We start from the raw sequence: 15,629 nt of genomic DNA on the forward strand, positions 1-15,629 counted from the left end.
AGTGCCACTATATAATTTTTCTGCCTGTTGTAGCAATTGTAAAGAAGAAGAGTTTGGATTTGATATCCCGCTTTATCACTACCTGGAGGAGTCTCAAAGCGGCTCACATTCTCCTTTCCCTTCCTCCCCCACAACAAACACTCTGTGAGGTGAGTGGGGCTGAGAGACCTCAAAGAAGTTTGACTAGACCAAGGTCACCCAGCAGCTGCATGTGGAGGAGCAGAGACGCGAACCCGGTTCACCAGATTACGGGTCTACTACTCTTAATTGCATTTTTGCAGACACATTACAAACCATTTGAATGAAGGTCACAAATCACTGTCTGGAAACCACTGCAATGTACAATTCTAATGCTACTAACAATAGGCAAGGGCTATGACAGCACTTAAAAAGCTCCTTCTAGACGGTGGCCTGTCCCTCAGCCAAGAGCTTCAGCAGGGCAGGGCCCCAGGTACCAGGGAGCTACCTCAATGTCCCGGCTGCGTGCCACTTCAGTGAAGTTTTCATGCTGCTCAAGCGTCTTGTCCACTTTGTCGTCGGTCATGCAGTAGCAGCGCAGGCGGCCCTCGCGGCCCTCGTTCATTTTGGCAAACACCACAAACTTGGCCATGTAGGGCACAGCTGCCAGCTCTTTGTAAAGCAGCATAGCAAAATGGATGGCTTCGGCTGTGCACGGGCAGTCTGCCAGCCAGAACCTGGGCAGGAAGAGGAAAGGGGCACATGGAAGAAGCCACAGGCTCACCACCCAGCCGTAACCAGAAATTTAGGAAGCTGAGCTATTTCCCAGACTTTCAACAACAACAACAATTTATTTATACCCCACCCATCCGGCTGGGTTTCCCCAGTCACTCTGGACAGCTCCCAACAGAATATTAAAAGCACGCTAAAACGTCAAACATTAAAGACTTCCCTAAACAGGTCTGCCTCTGGTTAACCTTTTTCTATGTTCCAAAGCTATGCCAGTTTAATTGTCACTTTGAGGTGCAATGCACGCAGCTCCCCCAAATGGCCCCTCAGGCTCACCTGGCAGAAACATTGGTGGTGAAGTTTGCACACTCGTTGGCATAAACAAGCTTTGTGGTCCCTGTGATGTCCTCCCATTGTGCTGGGGCTGTTCCTCCTGAGACAAGAGAGTGGGGAGAAAGCACACAGGTGTGCACAGGAGGTTTTTGGAGCAGGCAGACTGACCTGGAAGGGCCCTCGCAGCCTTCAGTCCAAAATGCACTTTCCCAGATTTGAGCCGGGAAGGCTGGTCCATTAGGTCCAACCTCACGCTGCTCTCCAACCAGCCCAATGTGTTGCCGGTTGCCAGGCTCCTCTAGCATTGCCTTTGCGGAACTCCGAGGAAGAGGATGGGAAACAAACTAGAGGAAGTTGGGTTTGCCTGGCACTGGCCTGGCTACCTTCCACTTCAGCAGTCCCAGCGGGCCCAAGCCAGCCCTGGACTTGAGCTTGGGGGGCCGAGAGGCTTTAAGCAGAAGCCTGGCTGCACTGATTGGTGGCCCCTAGCCCCAAGAACCTCCTCAGGTGCACAGCACAGTTTTGTATTTCAGTACATTAATTAAAAAGGGGAAAAAACCTAGGTAACAGATGAATTTTTCAACACTTGAATGTTCACACAGCACTTAAAATGGAAAAGGCAGAAACCACCGGGGAAGGGGGAGAACTGAGCCAGTGTTTCATTCCGCTGGCATGCTCAGTTTCCACTTCAGCTGCAAAGTCCTGAAGAAAAGGGGCCTGCTCTGCAGTTGGAGAATATTCTGTGAGCTCTGTGTTGATATTTATTTCTAATGTTTATGGAATATATTTATATGCCATCTCTCCAGCCAGTATGGTGTTTAATGGTTAGAATGTCAGCCTAGGACCTGGTAGACCAGGGCTCAAATTCCCACTTGGACATGAAGCTCCCTGGGTGACCTTGGGCCAGTCACTGCCTCTCAGCCAACCTCCCTCACTGGGTTGGCGTAGGGATTAATGGGGTGGGGTGGGGTGGGGAGAACCACATATGCCACCTTGAGCTCCTTGGAGAAAAAGGGAGGATATAAATGTAACAACAACAACGTTTTATTCCAGTCCACCCAGCGATGCAGGCAGTCACACTGGTTCTTCTTCCAGCACATCCTGGTTCCTTCCTCCCCGTGAGGTTACGCAAGTCACAGGGATGGAGAGATGCACCCAAGAGGCACCCCCCCTCCATTGCTCACTACCGTGCATAATTTCTTGCCAAACCACCAAGCAACCTTCCTCGCTGCTGCTCTGCTGCTCACCTGAGATCACAGGCATACAGGAAGCTGCCTTGCACTGAGTCCGGCTGTTGGTCCCACCAGCTCAGAACTGCCTACGCTGAGTGGCAAGAGCCTTCCCAGCTCTCCCTGGAGATGCCAAGGATGGAACGTGGGACTATGTGCATGCAAAGCAGATGCTCTGTCACTGAGTTACTGAGGATGAAAATAAAGACAACCACCAGGGAAAGACTGGCCTGATCTCAAGCACCAGTCAGAGAAGCAGCAGCTGCAGGAAGCTTTGCTGTATTTGTTCGTTTCCACAAAGGAGGTCATGGTGTCGTCTTCCCCAGCCCACCCCTCCCCACCTGACCTCACAACAACCCTGTGAAGCAGGGGCAAACGAAGGCTAACCGACACCCAGGGCAGGGCATGCGTTGTGCTGCGACATACGATGCATGCATTGCGTTGCTGCGTAGGGCACATGTGCGGTGTCACTGCGTACAACGCATGTGTGAGACACTGCCCATGAATTGTATGTAGCAGTTTGCTGCTGGCACCGCCCAAGCGCCGTACAGATGGTGGTGGGATCCTCCGCTTGCGGCTGTAGTGGCACCGGAGGGATCCCACCACCATTCATAAAGTGCTCAAGCGGCGCTGGCGGAAAACTGCTATGTACAGTGCATGTGCGGCGTCACTACGTACAGCGCAAGTGCGTGACACCGTGCATGCATGTACGTAACGGTTTGCTGCCGGCGCCACTCAAACACCGTACGGACAGTGGCAGGATCCTCTGTTCGCAGCTGTGCCCACGGGGTGCCTTGTCACCCCCCCCCCAACATGGCACCGCCCCCTGCGACGCCACGGGTGTGAAGTAGCTGAGGCTGAGGGTGTGACTGGTCCCATGGCACCCAGCAAGCTTCACAGCTGAGTGGCCATTTGAAACCTGGGCACCCAGGTGCTAGTCCAACACTCTAACCATTACTCCACCAGAAAGAACACTCTGTTCCAACTGCCAGCTGCTCTGGGATGGCCGAAGGGAATCTTGCTTTGACCCCCTCCGTCAGCCGCAGAACTGAAGGCTGTTGGGTCATCCTGGCATGTGTGAGTTCAGGGTTCTTTGCGTTAGGTATTACCTGTTACTTGTAAGTCGCCTTGAGAATCAATTGATTGCAAGGTAGGGTATGAATCTGCTAAATAAACAAAACAAACACAGGATCCTTTTATAGTTTATGTAGAAGCTTGTTCTTAAACCCAGCAAATCTTAGCACTGTCATTGTGACTTCACTTTATTTCAGACTTAAGATCTTGTCTGGGCTGATCCAAAATTGATGGCATGGAGATTTGGTGTTGGAAGAATTATGATTAGGAATCTTTTGGCTCAGTTATTTTTAAAAGTTTGCTTCGATTCTGGGGTGTGCAAATTTTTGCTGTTAACTTTGCATTGTTAATAGTAAACTGCTTTATGCATGGAAATGATAAAATACATAATTACAAAAAAATGGATAGGGGGATATTTTTCCAAGTACAAAACAAGAATAAATACCTTGCTGGGAAAATGCATTGCATCTCCAGCACAGAAGACATCCAGCTGGGCAGCCACCTGTGGGGGATTCCCTAGCTCAGCCTTTGCCGACCTGGTGCCCTCCAGATGTTTTTGGGCTCTGCTTTCCATTAGCCTCAGGCAGCCCAGCCATACAAGGCTATCATCCAAAAACATCTGTGATGAAAGGACAAGAGTCCCCAGAGGCAGAGGGCATAGCTGAGCCCCTGAACCATTAAAAAGAGCCAACCAGCAGACCAAAACCGATGAAGGGCCCCTGAAAGAGCAGCCCACCCAAGAAAGAGACAACACTAAAAGATTTGCAGGGAGAGCACGAGTGCCAGTGGGGTAGATGAGCTTCCTTGAAACTGCTACCTGGCTTACCTTTTCCCGCTGCCTCTTCTTTTCCATTCTTAGTGGTACCTGGCTCTCCCCCCAACCACCCTTCCCTCTCCCGCATGATGTCCTCCTAAAGCGAGCGCAGAAAGCATTTCCCCTCACTCTACTGCTGCTGCCATCAAGGAGCATCTTTCTGAAAGCAGAGTGAGCGCAAATCTTCTTGCCCTCACCCTAGGGGTGAAATCACAGGCAGTTGCTGCCAACGGTGGAACATTTGCTCCCTTCCATTGCCTCTCCCACCAAATCCCTGAAATCTCTCTGCCATCTGCCTCAAGCTGCAACTTTGGAACCTACAAAGTGAGCAACAAAATGAAGAGCAGGAGGGAGGCTTGTGCTCCAGCCCCAAAAGACGCCACCAGTTATCTCTACTCACCTATGACACTGCAGAGGAGCCGCAGGCTGGTTGTATCGCCCTCCCCACTGTCCCGGGGGTTCTCCCTCCATGAAGGGGGCAGGGGGATGCGCAGCCCAATGGGGCGGTGGAATTTCCTGCGGCGTGGCTCCACTGTCACTATGGGGCTGAATGTTGCCTGGTTCCCCAGAAGTTTTGTCACCAGCTCATCTGGCACCGGCTGCGCCTGCAGGGAGTGTGGGATGTAACATCAGCAGTCAAGTACAACATTTCCTGTTTGACCAGAGTGGACACGCAGGGGAATGTTGCTCCAGCCAGGAGGACTTCCTGTCACGCCTCGTCTGGAGCGTCCTCCCCCTGTGTGTGACCAGGTAGATGGGCGTGACCCTGGCAGACCCTACAAAGGGGCAGGTCACGCAGCCATTTTCCTCTTCCTCTTGATGCTCTTCCTCTCAACTCTTCTTGATACCTTTTTTGCTGTGTGTGGCTCTCAGCCAGCAGCACATGGGCTCATTCCACAAAAGAGGGTGAACCCACACATTTCTCTGTATCTGTAACTAAAGCCTGCCTTCAGGATCACACTGTGTACTGTGTGAGTAAACCTTATCATTAGTTTCTTAAAGAAGACTATTGTGTCATTATTGTTTTTAAGAGGGAACAAAAGGGGATTTACCAGGAACAAATCCAGTCTGGACAAGCCAGACTGGATTGCTTAACTCAAGTGATTCTCACAATTCATGGTCCCACAGACGCCGCAGTGGTCCAGTGTGTGTGTGTGTGTGTGTGTGTGCGTGTGCGTGTGCGCGCATACGCACGCACGCACGCGCAAATGCTATTTCTGGTGCTCCTTCCAGCGCGGAGGAGGCGTGCACAGCTTCCCATTGGCTGCAGGAGCTTCCTGCAACCAATGGGAAGCTGGCCAGTGTCCCGGAAGGCAGTCTGCCACGAGCAGGTGGCGGGGGTCCATGGGCCGGTTAAACGACCCCCATGGCCGCTTGTGGCCCATGGGCCTTAGGTTGCTGACCCCTGTATTAATCAATATATCCTCTCCTACTGTCCTCAACATTCCCACAGGGAGACATGCCAAAAGAGCCGTGCTGCTGGAGGGGGCCCCTCCTTGCTGCCAGGATGCCAGCCATGTGCTCTGCTGTGGCCTCTTTCAAAGGCAACTCCAGAGCCAGGCCCCTGAATAACCCGAATGTCCACCAGAGATCTGCAAAAGTGGGAGATCCAGTAAGCAGCCCAGCATTTGTCACTCTGAGGACCAGACTGGACAATGCATTAATGTGTGCTTGCACTGAATGGATCTGGTTTTTGTTACTCTGTTAGTGGCTGAGCCCCATGCAGCCACCCAGTCAGGACTTGGTTGCATATGGCAACCAAGTTCCGCCTCCAGCCATGGCAAATCCCACTCAGCCCCTCCTCCGGTTTCTGAGATTTTAAATGTTTTTACAAAACTATTTTCATTACCTTAAGGTCAAGAAACTTGTTTTGCTAAATAAACAAGTAACTTGCTGAGGATGCTGAATGATGCTGAAGCACAACTCCAGTTTTCGCCATCCAGCCCTGGCTGCTATTCCTGAAACCCAGCGCTCAGTCAGATCCCTTGCCTAGATCTCAATGCCTTTCCATTATTCCCTGCCAAAATACAGGCAACCCCCGTTTTGTGTGCGTTCTAAGGACGTGCCACTGTGCACGTATGGGGCATTTTTGGAGCCTGAAGAGGGTGTAACAGGGTAGGGCAGGCTTATGCGTGCTCCATCAACATGCACACTGACCTGGAATGCAACCCCTGCACAAATCGGGGCTTGTCTGTATTCCATATTTTTTGATTGCCTATATTATGTTGCCTATATTATGTTGCCTATATTATGTAGGACTTGCCGATCGTCAGGTTGGCGGTTCGAATCCCCGCGGCAGGGTGCGCTCCCGTTGCTCGGTCCCAGCGCCTGCCAACCTAGCAGTTCGAAAGCACCCCTGGGTGCAAGTAGATAAATAGGGACCGCTTACTAGCGAGAAGGTAAACGGCGTTTCCATGTGCTGCGCTGGCTCGCCAGATGCAGCTTGTCACGCTGGCCACGTGACCCGGAAGTGTCTGCGGACAGCGCTGGCCCCCGGCCTCTTAAGTGAGATGGGCGCACAACCCTAGAGTCGGACACGACTGGCCCGTACGGGGAGGGGTACCTTTACCTTATGTGCACATTTAATTTGCATTGGTTATTTTGGCTGTGTTTGCTTATTATGAAGCCCACCAAGCCTGCTCCCCAAATTCAGAACTACACCCACAAACTCCCATGTCCACACCATTCCTGCTTCAAGTCCCCCTGGACTGCTCTGCTCTAGAGATAGATGCAAGAGACAGGAGGTTGTCCATGTACCTGCAGAGCTAGCTTGACCTTCTTGGTGACTGCTGTTTCTGGGAATGTGGCCTGGACCAGAGGCACCAACGTGCTCTGCAGACAGCCACCCTCTGGGCCAATCAGGTCACAGTCCTGGGACACGCGAGACATGACCACAAAGTAAAGAGGGAAATCCGTGGTGATGATGCGGCAAATCCTCTTCTTCTCCAGCTCCTCGAGGCTCTCCAGCTCTGTAAGAGTTGGCAGTGGCACAGTAAGATCACACAGCAAGAATTTCCTGAAGTGCATATTGCTGATAGTGTGCCACGAGCAATAAATCAATAGAAGAACTAGACTGACCAGTCATGAAAGGCTCAGAACCCTGACCCACAGACCAACAGTTTGACTTAGCATTCACACTCCTTACGACTTCAAATCATTGCAATCAGAATAATTTTTTTAATTTACATTTTCCTTTTGAGTAGAACCACCAGCAGACAGATGAAACTGTACTGGAGGTGAGGGGGATTAATGGCAGCTTAAGAGATTCAGGAACAGCAGCGAAAAATGTCACACCAAAAAATCAGGGAGCATAAAACAGGCACCAGCAACTTGCTAGGCCAAATGTCTGTCAAAACCATCGGAAGGGGACAAAGCAATTTCCCAAGGTAGGGAGTTGGACTTCTTAGGGGTGGCCCCCAAAGGCCTCCTCCCTCATCCCAGAGAAGAGCCTCCCAGCAACCTGCAACGCACAAGCAGGTAACTTGTGGGCAAAGGAAGCCTTTTAGGTAGCCTGGTCCTATGTGGTTAGCAGTGGCATAGGAAAGGGGGGTGTGGTGGGTGCAGGCTGCCTCGGGTGTCCTCACTGAGGAGGGTGACAAAATGGCAAACATGTGTTTTTGAAAAAATAACTTCCACACCCACTGGCCTACGCCACTTCCTACGCCACTGCAGGAGCCCTCTCCCCTCGAGTGATTTCCAGAAACCAGAAGCATTGCCGCCTCCAACTTCGGAGGCAGAGCACAGCCTTTCTGGCTAGTAGCCTTTGACAGCCCTCCCCTCCATCACTCTGCCTAATCCAGAGGCATAGCTGGGTGAGGCGGGGGGCACTGGGGGCCACACCGTGGGGCCTGCAGCATGCCTGAGCCACGCGTCTCTCCTGAGGGGGAAGCGGTGGGCAAACTGCCTGCAAGCTCAGCGCTGCTTTTTCGAGCAGCGTGGGGCTTGCGCCTGCCCACCGCCTCAGCCGCCCTACAGAGAGGCTCCATGCAGCATGCCCTGCCCCCATAGGTGGCTCTCTCCACCCCCGTCTGCAGGGTGCGCACACGGCCCCGGGCACCCGAGTGGCTAGCTATGCTATGCTCGGTGGTTAGGGCAGGGGTGGAAAACCTCAGGCCCGGGGGGCAGGCACATGCAGCCCTCCTGATCTCTCCTCGTGGCCCCTGGAAGTCTCTGTAGGCCACCCCCCCTTCTTTTTGCCATGTTGGAATGTGTCCTTGAAGATAATGCTTCTTGCCTGCCTGAATGGGGGCAGAGCGGGCTGAGAGTGGGCAAAGAAACCAGTTTACTGCACCAAGTTGAAATTCACATTCATTTCTCTGCCTGCTTTTGCCTCTGGTCTCTGGGAGGCTGCTCAGAAGCAAAGGGGGCTGAGGATGGTCCCTCTGCCCCTGAGCTGAGGCTTGGAAACCAGAAAAGCTATTGTCACTTCCTTGCTCCTTGGGCAGTTTTGAGCCTCTTCCCCAACTGGTTTCCCCTGTCCCTGCCAGGCACTCGTACCTTCATCCATGCCATTGAGGACCTGGTCCAAGTAGCTCTCCCCATAGCGGCTGCGGTGCTCCTTCCATATGGATCCATTCTCACTGCGCAGAACCACCAGCTCCCTGTCACCGCGGCCGTGCGAGGCAAAGTGAGGGATCTCCACGATTACAGGGCTGTAGGAGAGTGGAGTGTCAGGGCCCAAAGCGAGTGGCCATTATGCTCACCCGAGAGTTGGGGAGAAGCACCTCTGCTGTGCAACTTTCTCACATAACATCAAATGCCCCACGGGATTGTCAGTGCTGCTGTGCAAGCAGGAGGATATTTTTTCTGCTTGTGTTGGTGGGAATGCTCTGGCATCCAAATTCTGGACAAACAATTTTCAAGAAATCTTTTAAAATTTTAAATGTCCCACCCAAGCCTCCTCACAACTTGCACTTTCGAACTTGTGACATGATCAAATGGCAACTTTCTGATCTAAGAAACATCTTCCATGGATGCAGCGAGAACTTCTTTGGCCTGGAAATGGAAGCTTCAACTACAGGACTTAAGCTTCTTGCTGTGGTACAAGAATATGTTCTTGTCCACATTCTGCTTCTTCCATGCCTGGAATGCAGAGAGCCAAGCGGGTTTCCCTGCTCCTCTGAGCAAATGTCAATTTGGAGAAAACCCAAATTGCCATTTGCTCCATTTGCTGAGCACTACGGATCAGTTTTCTCCAGGGGAAAGCAGCAGGAGAAGAGGAAGTGTATGTAGATTCTGGCTAGTGCAGAAAAAATAACTCACAAATTATGTGCTTTTAAAGGTAAGGAAGACCTGGAACGTTTTTACGCCACTGGGTGGGATTTCATTTCTTATGTGTCAGATTCAGATACACTGAACCTTCCCGCACCATCAAATTGTGATATTTGGCTTTGATTCTATGTTTTGCTTCTTTTACTGTTTTACATTATCTGTTTTCTGTTTCTTTGGAAAATACAAGCTCTGTACTGCTCCTCCTATGTTTTGTAACTTTGATTTCGGGGTTTGGTTGGTTTTGGGTACTCTTGATTTTACATTAATAAAAAACCTTCATAATATTTATTTTTAAGTGTTGTGGAGAACTAGAGTCACAGAGCTGGAGGGACCCTGGAGGTCATTCAAAGTGAGACTGCACTTCAGCTGCATCTGGAGCACCACAGGCTCCCCATCCCTGCTCTGCTCCACAGCATCTCTATGCTGAAAGCCATGAACCTATAACATACACAGAGAGATAGGATACTGGGATTTCAGTTTGGATGTGCCCCCAAGCACTGCATTTGGCGCTTAGAGGTACCACGAGGGCTTTGATGTCTTCCTGATGTCGGAACAGCAGGGCCACCCACCACCCTCCTTTTCCTACCCAGCACACATGGCGGCGAGTGATTAGAGCTCAGAGTGCCAACTGGCCAGCAGCCCGCTAGTGAGGAGAGGAGAGTGTCTAGCCTTCTTCACCTGAGGAACTGTGCTCCGGCAGGGCCCAGGGCAATGATCCTGCTGGCCAACCCTTCTTCCTCGGCCAGAGGAGGTGGGGCCTGCAGTTTCTGGGGCTTGACCAGGCGGCAGGTGATGCGTGTGGGTGCTGCGCATGTCCTGGGTGGGATGATGACGCGGAGGCCGTTGTGCCTGCTCCCACGCATGGACCCGCCACGAGCATCCACCATGAAACTGACGAGGAATCTGGGGAGGGGGCAAAAAGGCAGGATTCAGTTGTCAAATGCACAGGTCACAGCAGGGCTTCCCAGAGTCCCAAAGCAGAGAAGCTTGGAAATGCACCCCCCTTCACCCCAGTGGTTGCTCCTCAGCTGGAGGATCTGCAGGGAACCCAGCTGCCATTTGTTCTGATTCTGCGCTAAGCTGCAGGTTTACCAGGGGAAAGTGGTGTGGCAAGCAAAGGTGTGGCTGAGCTTTCTATGTTCCTTATTGGGAAAGAGCATTTGCCTTGAAAGCAGAAGGTCTCTTGGCAGGTGCTCTCCCTAAGGCCCAGGAGAGTTGCTGCCAGTCAGAGCATGCAGGACACAGCTGGGCTTGGCCGTTCCTTGATTTGACTCAGGATAAGTCATTGGGATAGCTGCAGGGGCTGATCTGTCTCACGTCCCTGGTGCCTGAAGGACACGCTCCACTTTGGGGTTTTGCAGGGAAACATCCCAGGGCAAGTGGGGATGTGAGAAGCAGGAGGAACTCACCCTGTGTGGACTGGGCTGGCCACAGGGCTGATGTTGTCAGAGGTCTCTGTGGCAGGGCTGCTTGGGATGAGAGACTCCTCGTCAAATTCCTTGGAAGCCTACAGGGACAGAATCAGAAGACCCGTTCAAGCACAAGCCTAGATGCTTCCACCGACGACCTCTGTGGAAACTGAGGGCTCCCCACGCCCCCACCTCTGCCTTCTTCTTTTATGGGGGTCCATCTTCCTCCAGATCCCAATTTGGGGCCCCTTCCTCAGCATGCCAATGCTCCCACCCTACAGCCAGGGGTGAGTTGGGAGGGGACATTGGGCGGCAGCCTGCTTGAGACACATGTCTTCAAAGCACGTGGGCTTTGGCCCCCTCCCAGAGCCATGGAGGCCAATGGAGATGACTCAATGGGGACAGAAAGCCCCTCTAGTCCAGCACCTGCAAAGAGCACTCTCCCTCCTGTGGATTCCAGCAACTGCTGCCCAAAAGAGATCCAGCCAGCCACGATGGGAGCTTCTCTGGGACAGGCATGTCAGTTTCAGGGCACCACTGCTGCAAAGGCATCATTTCTGGTCGCCAGTGGTTTAGCCTCCGAAGAGGGAGAAGCCAAGGGCCACTGTGGATGGATGCTGTGGGTCCCCCCCAGGTCCTTTTTACGGCTCTGCCCCTCCAGCTCTGCTGAGACAGACACCCACCCACCTGTTCTGGCTCCTCGGGTCGGATCAGGACCGTCTCAGGTGTCACACACGGGATTCGCGGGATGGCGGGAGACTCTTCCCTCCTGAGAAGCAGAACACAGTCAAGCAACTATTGCTCAAAAACCTGATTTATATGTGGAATTCTTCTTAGCTTGTTTTGCATATAGAACTTTAAAAAACTTGTTATGTACTGAAGTTCTCACCCTGGGCCAGCAGGGGGATACTGTAGATAGTTATGCAAATAAGGGATCGAAAGTGATGTTCAATGATTGGATAGTTTTAGAAAGTTGTAACAATTATGTGTACTGGAGCTCTATATAAGCAGGCTGACTGAGCCCTTCAGCTCAGGCCTCTGAATAAAGAATCGCTGTGTCATCTGATATGTTCACCCACAACTTAACAAAACTGTTTCTACGTTCTTCTGGTTTTATGCTTGCAACCATCCCATTCATTTCCTAAGTGGGCATTTTATTGCCTTTTCCTGCACTGGAGCTCCAAGTGGTGTACATGGTCCCCCCCTTTCCTCCTCACAACAGCCCTGTGAGGTTGCTGCCCTGGACACAGAATTGACCTGCGCCTCCATGGACAGCTGTGAGTCCAAAATGACTCCCAGGCTGCGCACCTGGTCCTTCAGGGGCACAGTTACCCCATTCAGGACCAGGGAATCCTCCACCCCTGCCCGCCTCTTCTCCCCCCAAAATAGTACTTCTGTCTTGTCAGGATTCAACCTCAATCTGTTAGCCACCATCCATCCTCCAACCGCCTCCAGACACTCACACAGGACCTTCACCGCCCTCACTGGTTCTGATTTAAAAGAGAGGTAGAGCTGGGTATCATCCACATACTGATGAACACCCAGCACAAACCCCCTGATGATCTCTCCCAGTGGCTGCATGTAGATGTTGAAAAGCATCGGGGGGAGGACAGAACCCTGGGGCACCCCACAAGTGAGAGCCATGGGGTCTGAACACTCATCCCCCACCACCACTTTCTGAACACGGCCCAGGAGGAAGGAGCGGAACCACTGTATGACAGTGCCCCCAGCTCCCAGCCCCTCAAGATGGTCCAGAAGGATGTTATGGTCGATGGTATCAAACGCCGCTGAGAGATCCAGCAGAACTAGGAAACAGCTCTCACCTTTGTGCCTAGCCCACCGGAGATCATCAACCAGTGGAACCAAGGCAGTTTCAGTCTCATGATGAGGCCTGAATCCCGACTGGAAGGGATCCAAATGGTCCGCTTCTTCCAGGCGTGCCTGGAGTTGTTCAGCAACCACTCACTCAATCACCTTGCCCAAGAATGGAAGATTTGAGACTGGGCGATAGTTGGCCATTGTGACCGCATCTAAATATGGTTTTTTAAGAAGCGGTTTAATAACCGCCTCTTTTAGCAGGTCTGGGAAGGCTCCCTCACGGAGAGAAGCATTCACCACCCCACGAAGCCCATCACCCAGCCCTTCCCGGCTAGCTTTTATAAGCCAGGATGGGCAAGGATCAAGGAGACAGGTGGTTGGCTTCAATCGTCCAAGCAGCCTGTCCACATCCTCGGAGGTAACAGATTGGAATTGATCCCACGCAACTTGACTAGAATGGTATTTATTACCATTCAAACAATAATTGCTCCTTGTTAAATTCACCCCAGTGGAAGGGAGGCCAGCTGAAGTCTCTGCTGGAGGGACCCAAATGTCTTGGGCCCAACCCCAGCTTCCCCCAAAAGGACAACTCCCGCCTTGCTGCTTCCCTGCCCTGCCCAGCATGTCTTACGTGTGGTCCAGTTTGGGGACAAACTCCACAATTTCTCTCTCATCCTCCTGATACTGGAAGTCCCGCTTCTGTGGCTTTGTAGTGGGCAACTCATCACCTGAAAAAGAGAGAGGGCTGAAAAGAAAAGGGGGGAAGAAAGCCCCACCAGCAGCACGATGGGGGGGTGCACTTGGCTCAGGGCCAAATCGAGCAGCACAGCAGCGCTTGTAGCCAACTGGGCAATGGAGGGACGTTGGCCCTCCTGCCGCTTGAGATCCAGGCTGGGGAAGGGGCCGAGGGAATCACTGGGGGTGAGTGGGCTGCCTTGAGAGAAAATATTATGAAAATGATATGTAGGTGGTACATGACCCCAGTCAAGCTTGCAAAAATTTACCACTTGTCAGATAACAAATGTTGGAAGTGTAAAGAAAATGAAGGCTCATTCTTTCACCTCTGGTGGACATGCCCAAGGATTAAGGCTTTCTGGGAAATGATATATAATGAAATGAAAAAGATGTTTAAATACACTTTCCTGAAGAAACCAGAGGCCTTTCTCCTGGGTATGGTCAGCCATGTGGTGTTAAAGAAGGACAGAACTTTGTTTTTGTATGCCACAACAGCAGCAAGGATCCTTATCGCAAAGTATTGGAAGACATCAGATCTACCCACTATGGAAGAATGGCAGATGAAGATGACAGACTACATGGGACTTGCAGAGATGACGGGCAGAATCCGAGACCAGGAGAAAGAGACAGTGGAAGAAGAATGGAAGAAATTTAAGGACTATCTTAACAAATATTATAAGATTAAAGAATGCTAGATTGACATGGACTTAAAAATATTGGTTTTCAGAGACATTAGAGTAAGAAAAGGAATGGAATTAGTAAGAAACTTTTGGGAAATAAGGGAATGGAGTTGCTGATGGGATAATGAAACTAGAATACAAAACGGTGAGGTATGAGGAAGTCGGGGAAATAAGGTTGAGAAAATAAGTTTTGAAATTATACTTGTTGTTTTTTTGTTTGTGTTTGTTTTTATTGTAGTTGTTTTGTATTTGTATGTTTTTATTGGAAAATTTAATAAATATAATTTTTTTAAAAAAAAAAACTGGGGGTTGGTTTCCATTTGGGCAGGACCCCACTTTGCCCCATGGATGTTTAAGGGCTGCAGTGACATGAGAGGAGATGGTTCACAGGGGCAACGCCAGGGTTAGGGCTCATCCACACTGACCATTCGCCCCACACTTTTTTCACCCTCCACCCTTTAAAACTCCATGTCGGAGTGCTCCCCCCCCCCATTGCTTTCCCCAGAATAAACAGCAATTTGAGTTTTCTGTGGCTTCCCATATGCTCTGATTCAGCAGTAAAAAGCAGGAAAGCGCCACGGCAAAAACCCCACAAAAACTCAGACACAAACCAGGAAGGCGTGGGGTGTGCCTCAAAACGTGCCACAAAAGCAAGTCTGCATGAGCCCTTAGAGGCCCAGGTGGTGAGAGATGCTGACTTGGGGAGATTCGTCTACAATTCCATCCTGGGAAGGGCATGGGATCTGGCCACACAGAACAGCCAACTCCAGCATCACCCCATGGCAATGTATCAAATGGGGCAGAGGGGGGAGGCACAAAGGGGGCTCCCCAGGCCTCTGTCCCAGACACTCGGGAGCCTCCCCAGGCTTCTTCTCCTCCCCCCTGGCTCTGCTCACAGCCTTGTGGGGTCTCCCTTGGCCGGAATGTGGCCTTGCTGGGATGGAGGCGGGGGGGGGGCAGGAGGAGCAAGGAGTCGGCTGCACAGAGAGGGGGGGTTGCACTATGGCTTGGCCCCCTTTGGCCCCTGCCCATTCCAGCATGAGCTTTGCTCTTCCCATGCTGCTTACACACCTTCTCTCTCTCTCCTGCTCTGTTGCTAAGGGCAGTTTTCAAAGAAACTGAAGGCTTCTTACTACCCACAAGACAAGACAATTAAAAGGCGGATAATATGAGGAACGGCTAAGGGAGCTGGGCATGTTTAGCCTGGAGAAGAGGAGGTTAAGGGGTGATATGATAGCCATGTTCAAATATATAAAAGGATGTCACATAGAGGAGGGAGAAAGGTTGTTTTCTGCTGCTCCAGAGAAGCGGACACGGAGCAATGGATCCAAACTACAAGAAAGAAGATTCCACCTAAACATTAGGAAGAACCTCCTGACAGTAAGAGCTGTTTGACAGTGGAATTTGCTGCCAAGGAGTGTGGTGGAGTCTCCTTCTTTGGAGGTCTTTAAGCAGAGGCTTGACAACCATATGTCAGGAGTGCTCTGATGGTGTTTCCTCCTTGGCAGGGGGTTGGACTTGATGGCCCTTGTGGTTTCTTCCAACTCTATGATTCTATAATAATCCCCATGAAAACCTC

At 51.4% G+C, this 15,629-nt stretch overlaps 1 protein-coding gene across 26 annotated transcripts in view; it reads right to left on the reverse strand.

Moving 5' to 3' along the window:
- Nucleotides 1-15,629, reverse strand: part of ANK1 (ankyrin 1) — a 180,818-nt gene that overhangs the window by 30,683 nt on the left and 134,506 nt on the right. For 16 of the 26 annotated variants that reach the window (XR_014567554.1, XR_014567555.1, XR_014567556.1 and 13 more), the window contains 10 exons: nt 13,267-13,363; nt 11,505-11,586; nt 10,818-10,915; nt 10,087-10,311; nt 8,635-8,789; nt 6,895-7,106; nt 4,538-4,742; nt 3,359-3,415; nt 1,024-1,120; nt 467-695 (listed from right to left, as the gene is read on the reverse strand). Coding sequence is in view for 23 of the 26 variants with exons in the window: in XM_083753138.1 (XP_083609264.1) it covers nt 467-695; nt 1,024-1,120; nt 3,359-3,415; nt 4,538-4,742; nt 6,895-7,106; nt 8,635-8,789; nt 10,087-10,311; nt 10,818-10,915; nt 11,505-11,586; nt 13,267-13,363 (1,457 nt within the window). In the remaining 3 variants the exon portion in view is untranslated. The remainder of the gene's footprint in view (nt 1-466; nt 696-1,023; nt 1,121-3,358; nt 3,416-4,537; nt 4,743-6,894; nt 7,107-8,634; nt 8,790-10,086; nt 10,312-10,817; nt 10,916-11,504; nt 11,587-13,266; nt 13,364-15,629) is intronic. The other 10 variants (XM_083753120.1, XM_083753121.1, XM_083753144.1 and 7 more) reach the window with 2 other exon arrangements.

Source organism: Podarcis gaigeae, assembly GCF_964106915.1.
Source record: "Podarcis gaigeae genome assembly, chromosome: 8".
Taxonomy (NCBI): domain Eukaryota; kingdom Metazoa; phylum Chordata; class Lepidosauria; order Squamata; family Lacertidae; genus Podarcis; species Podarcis gaigeae.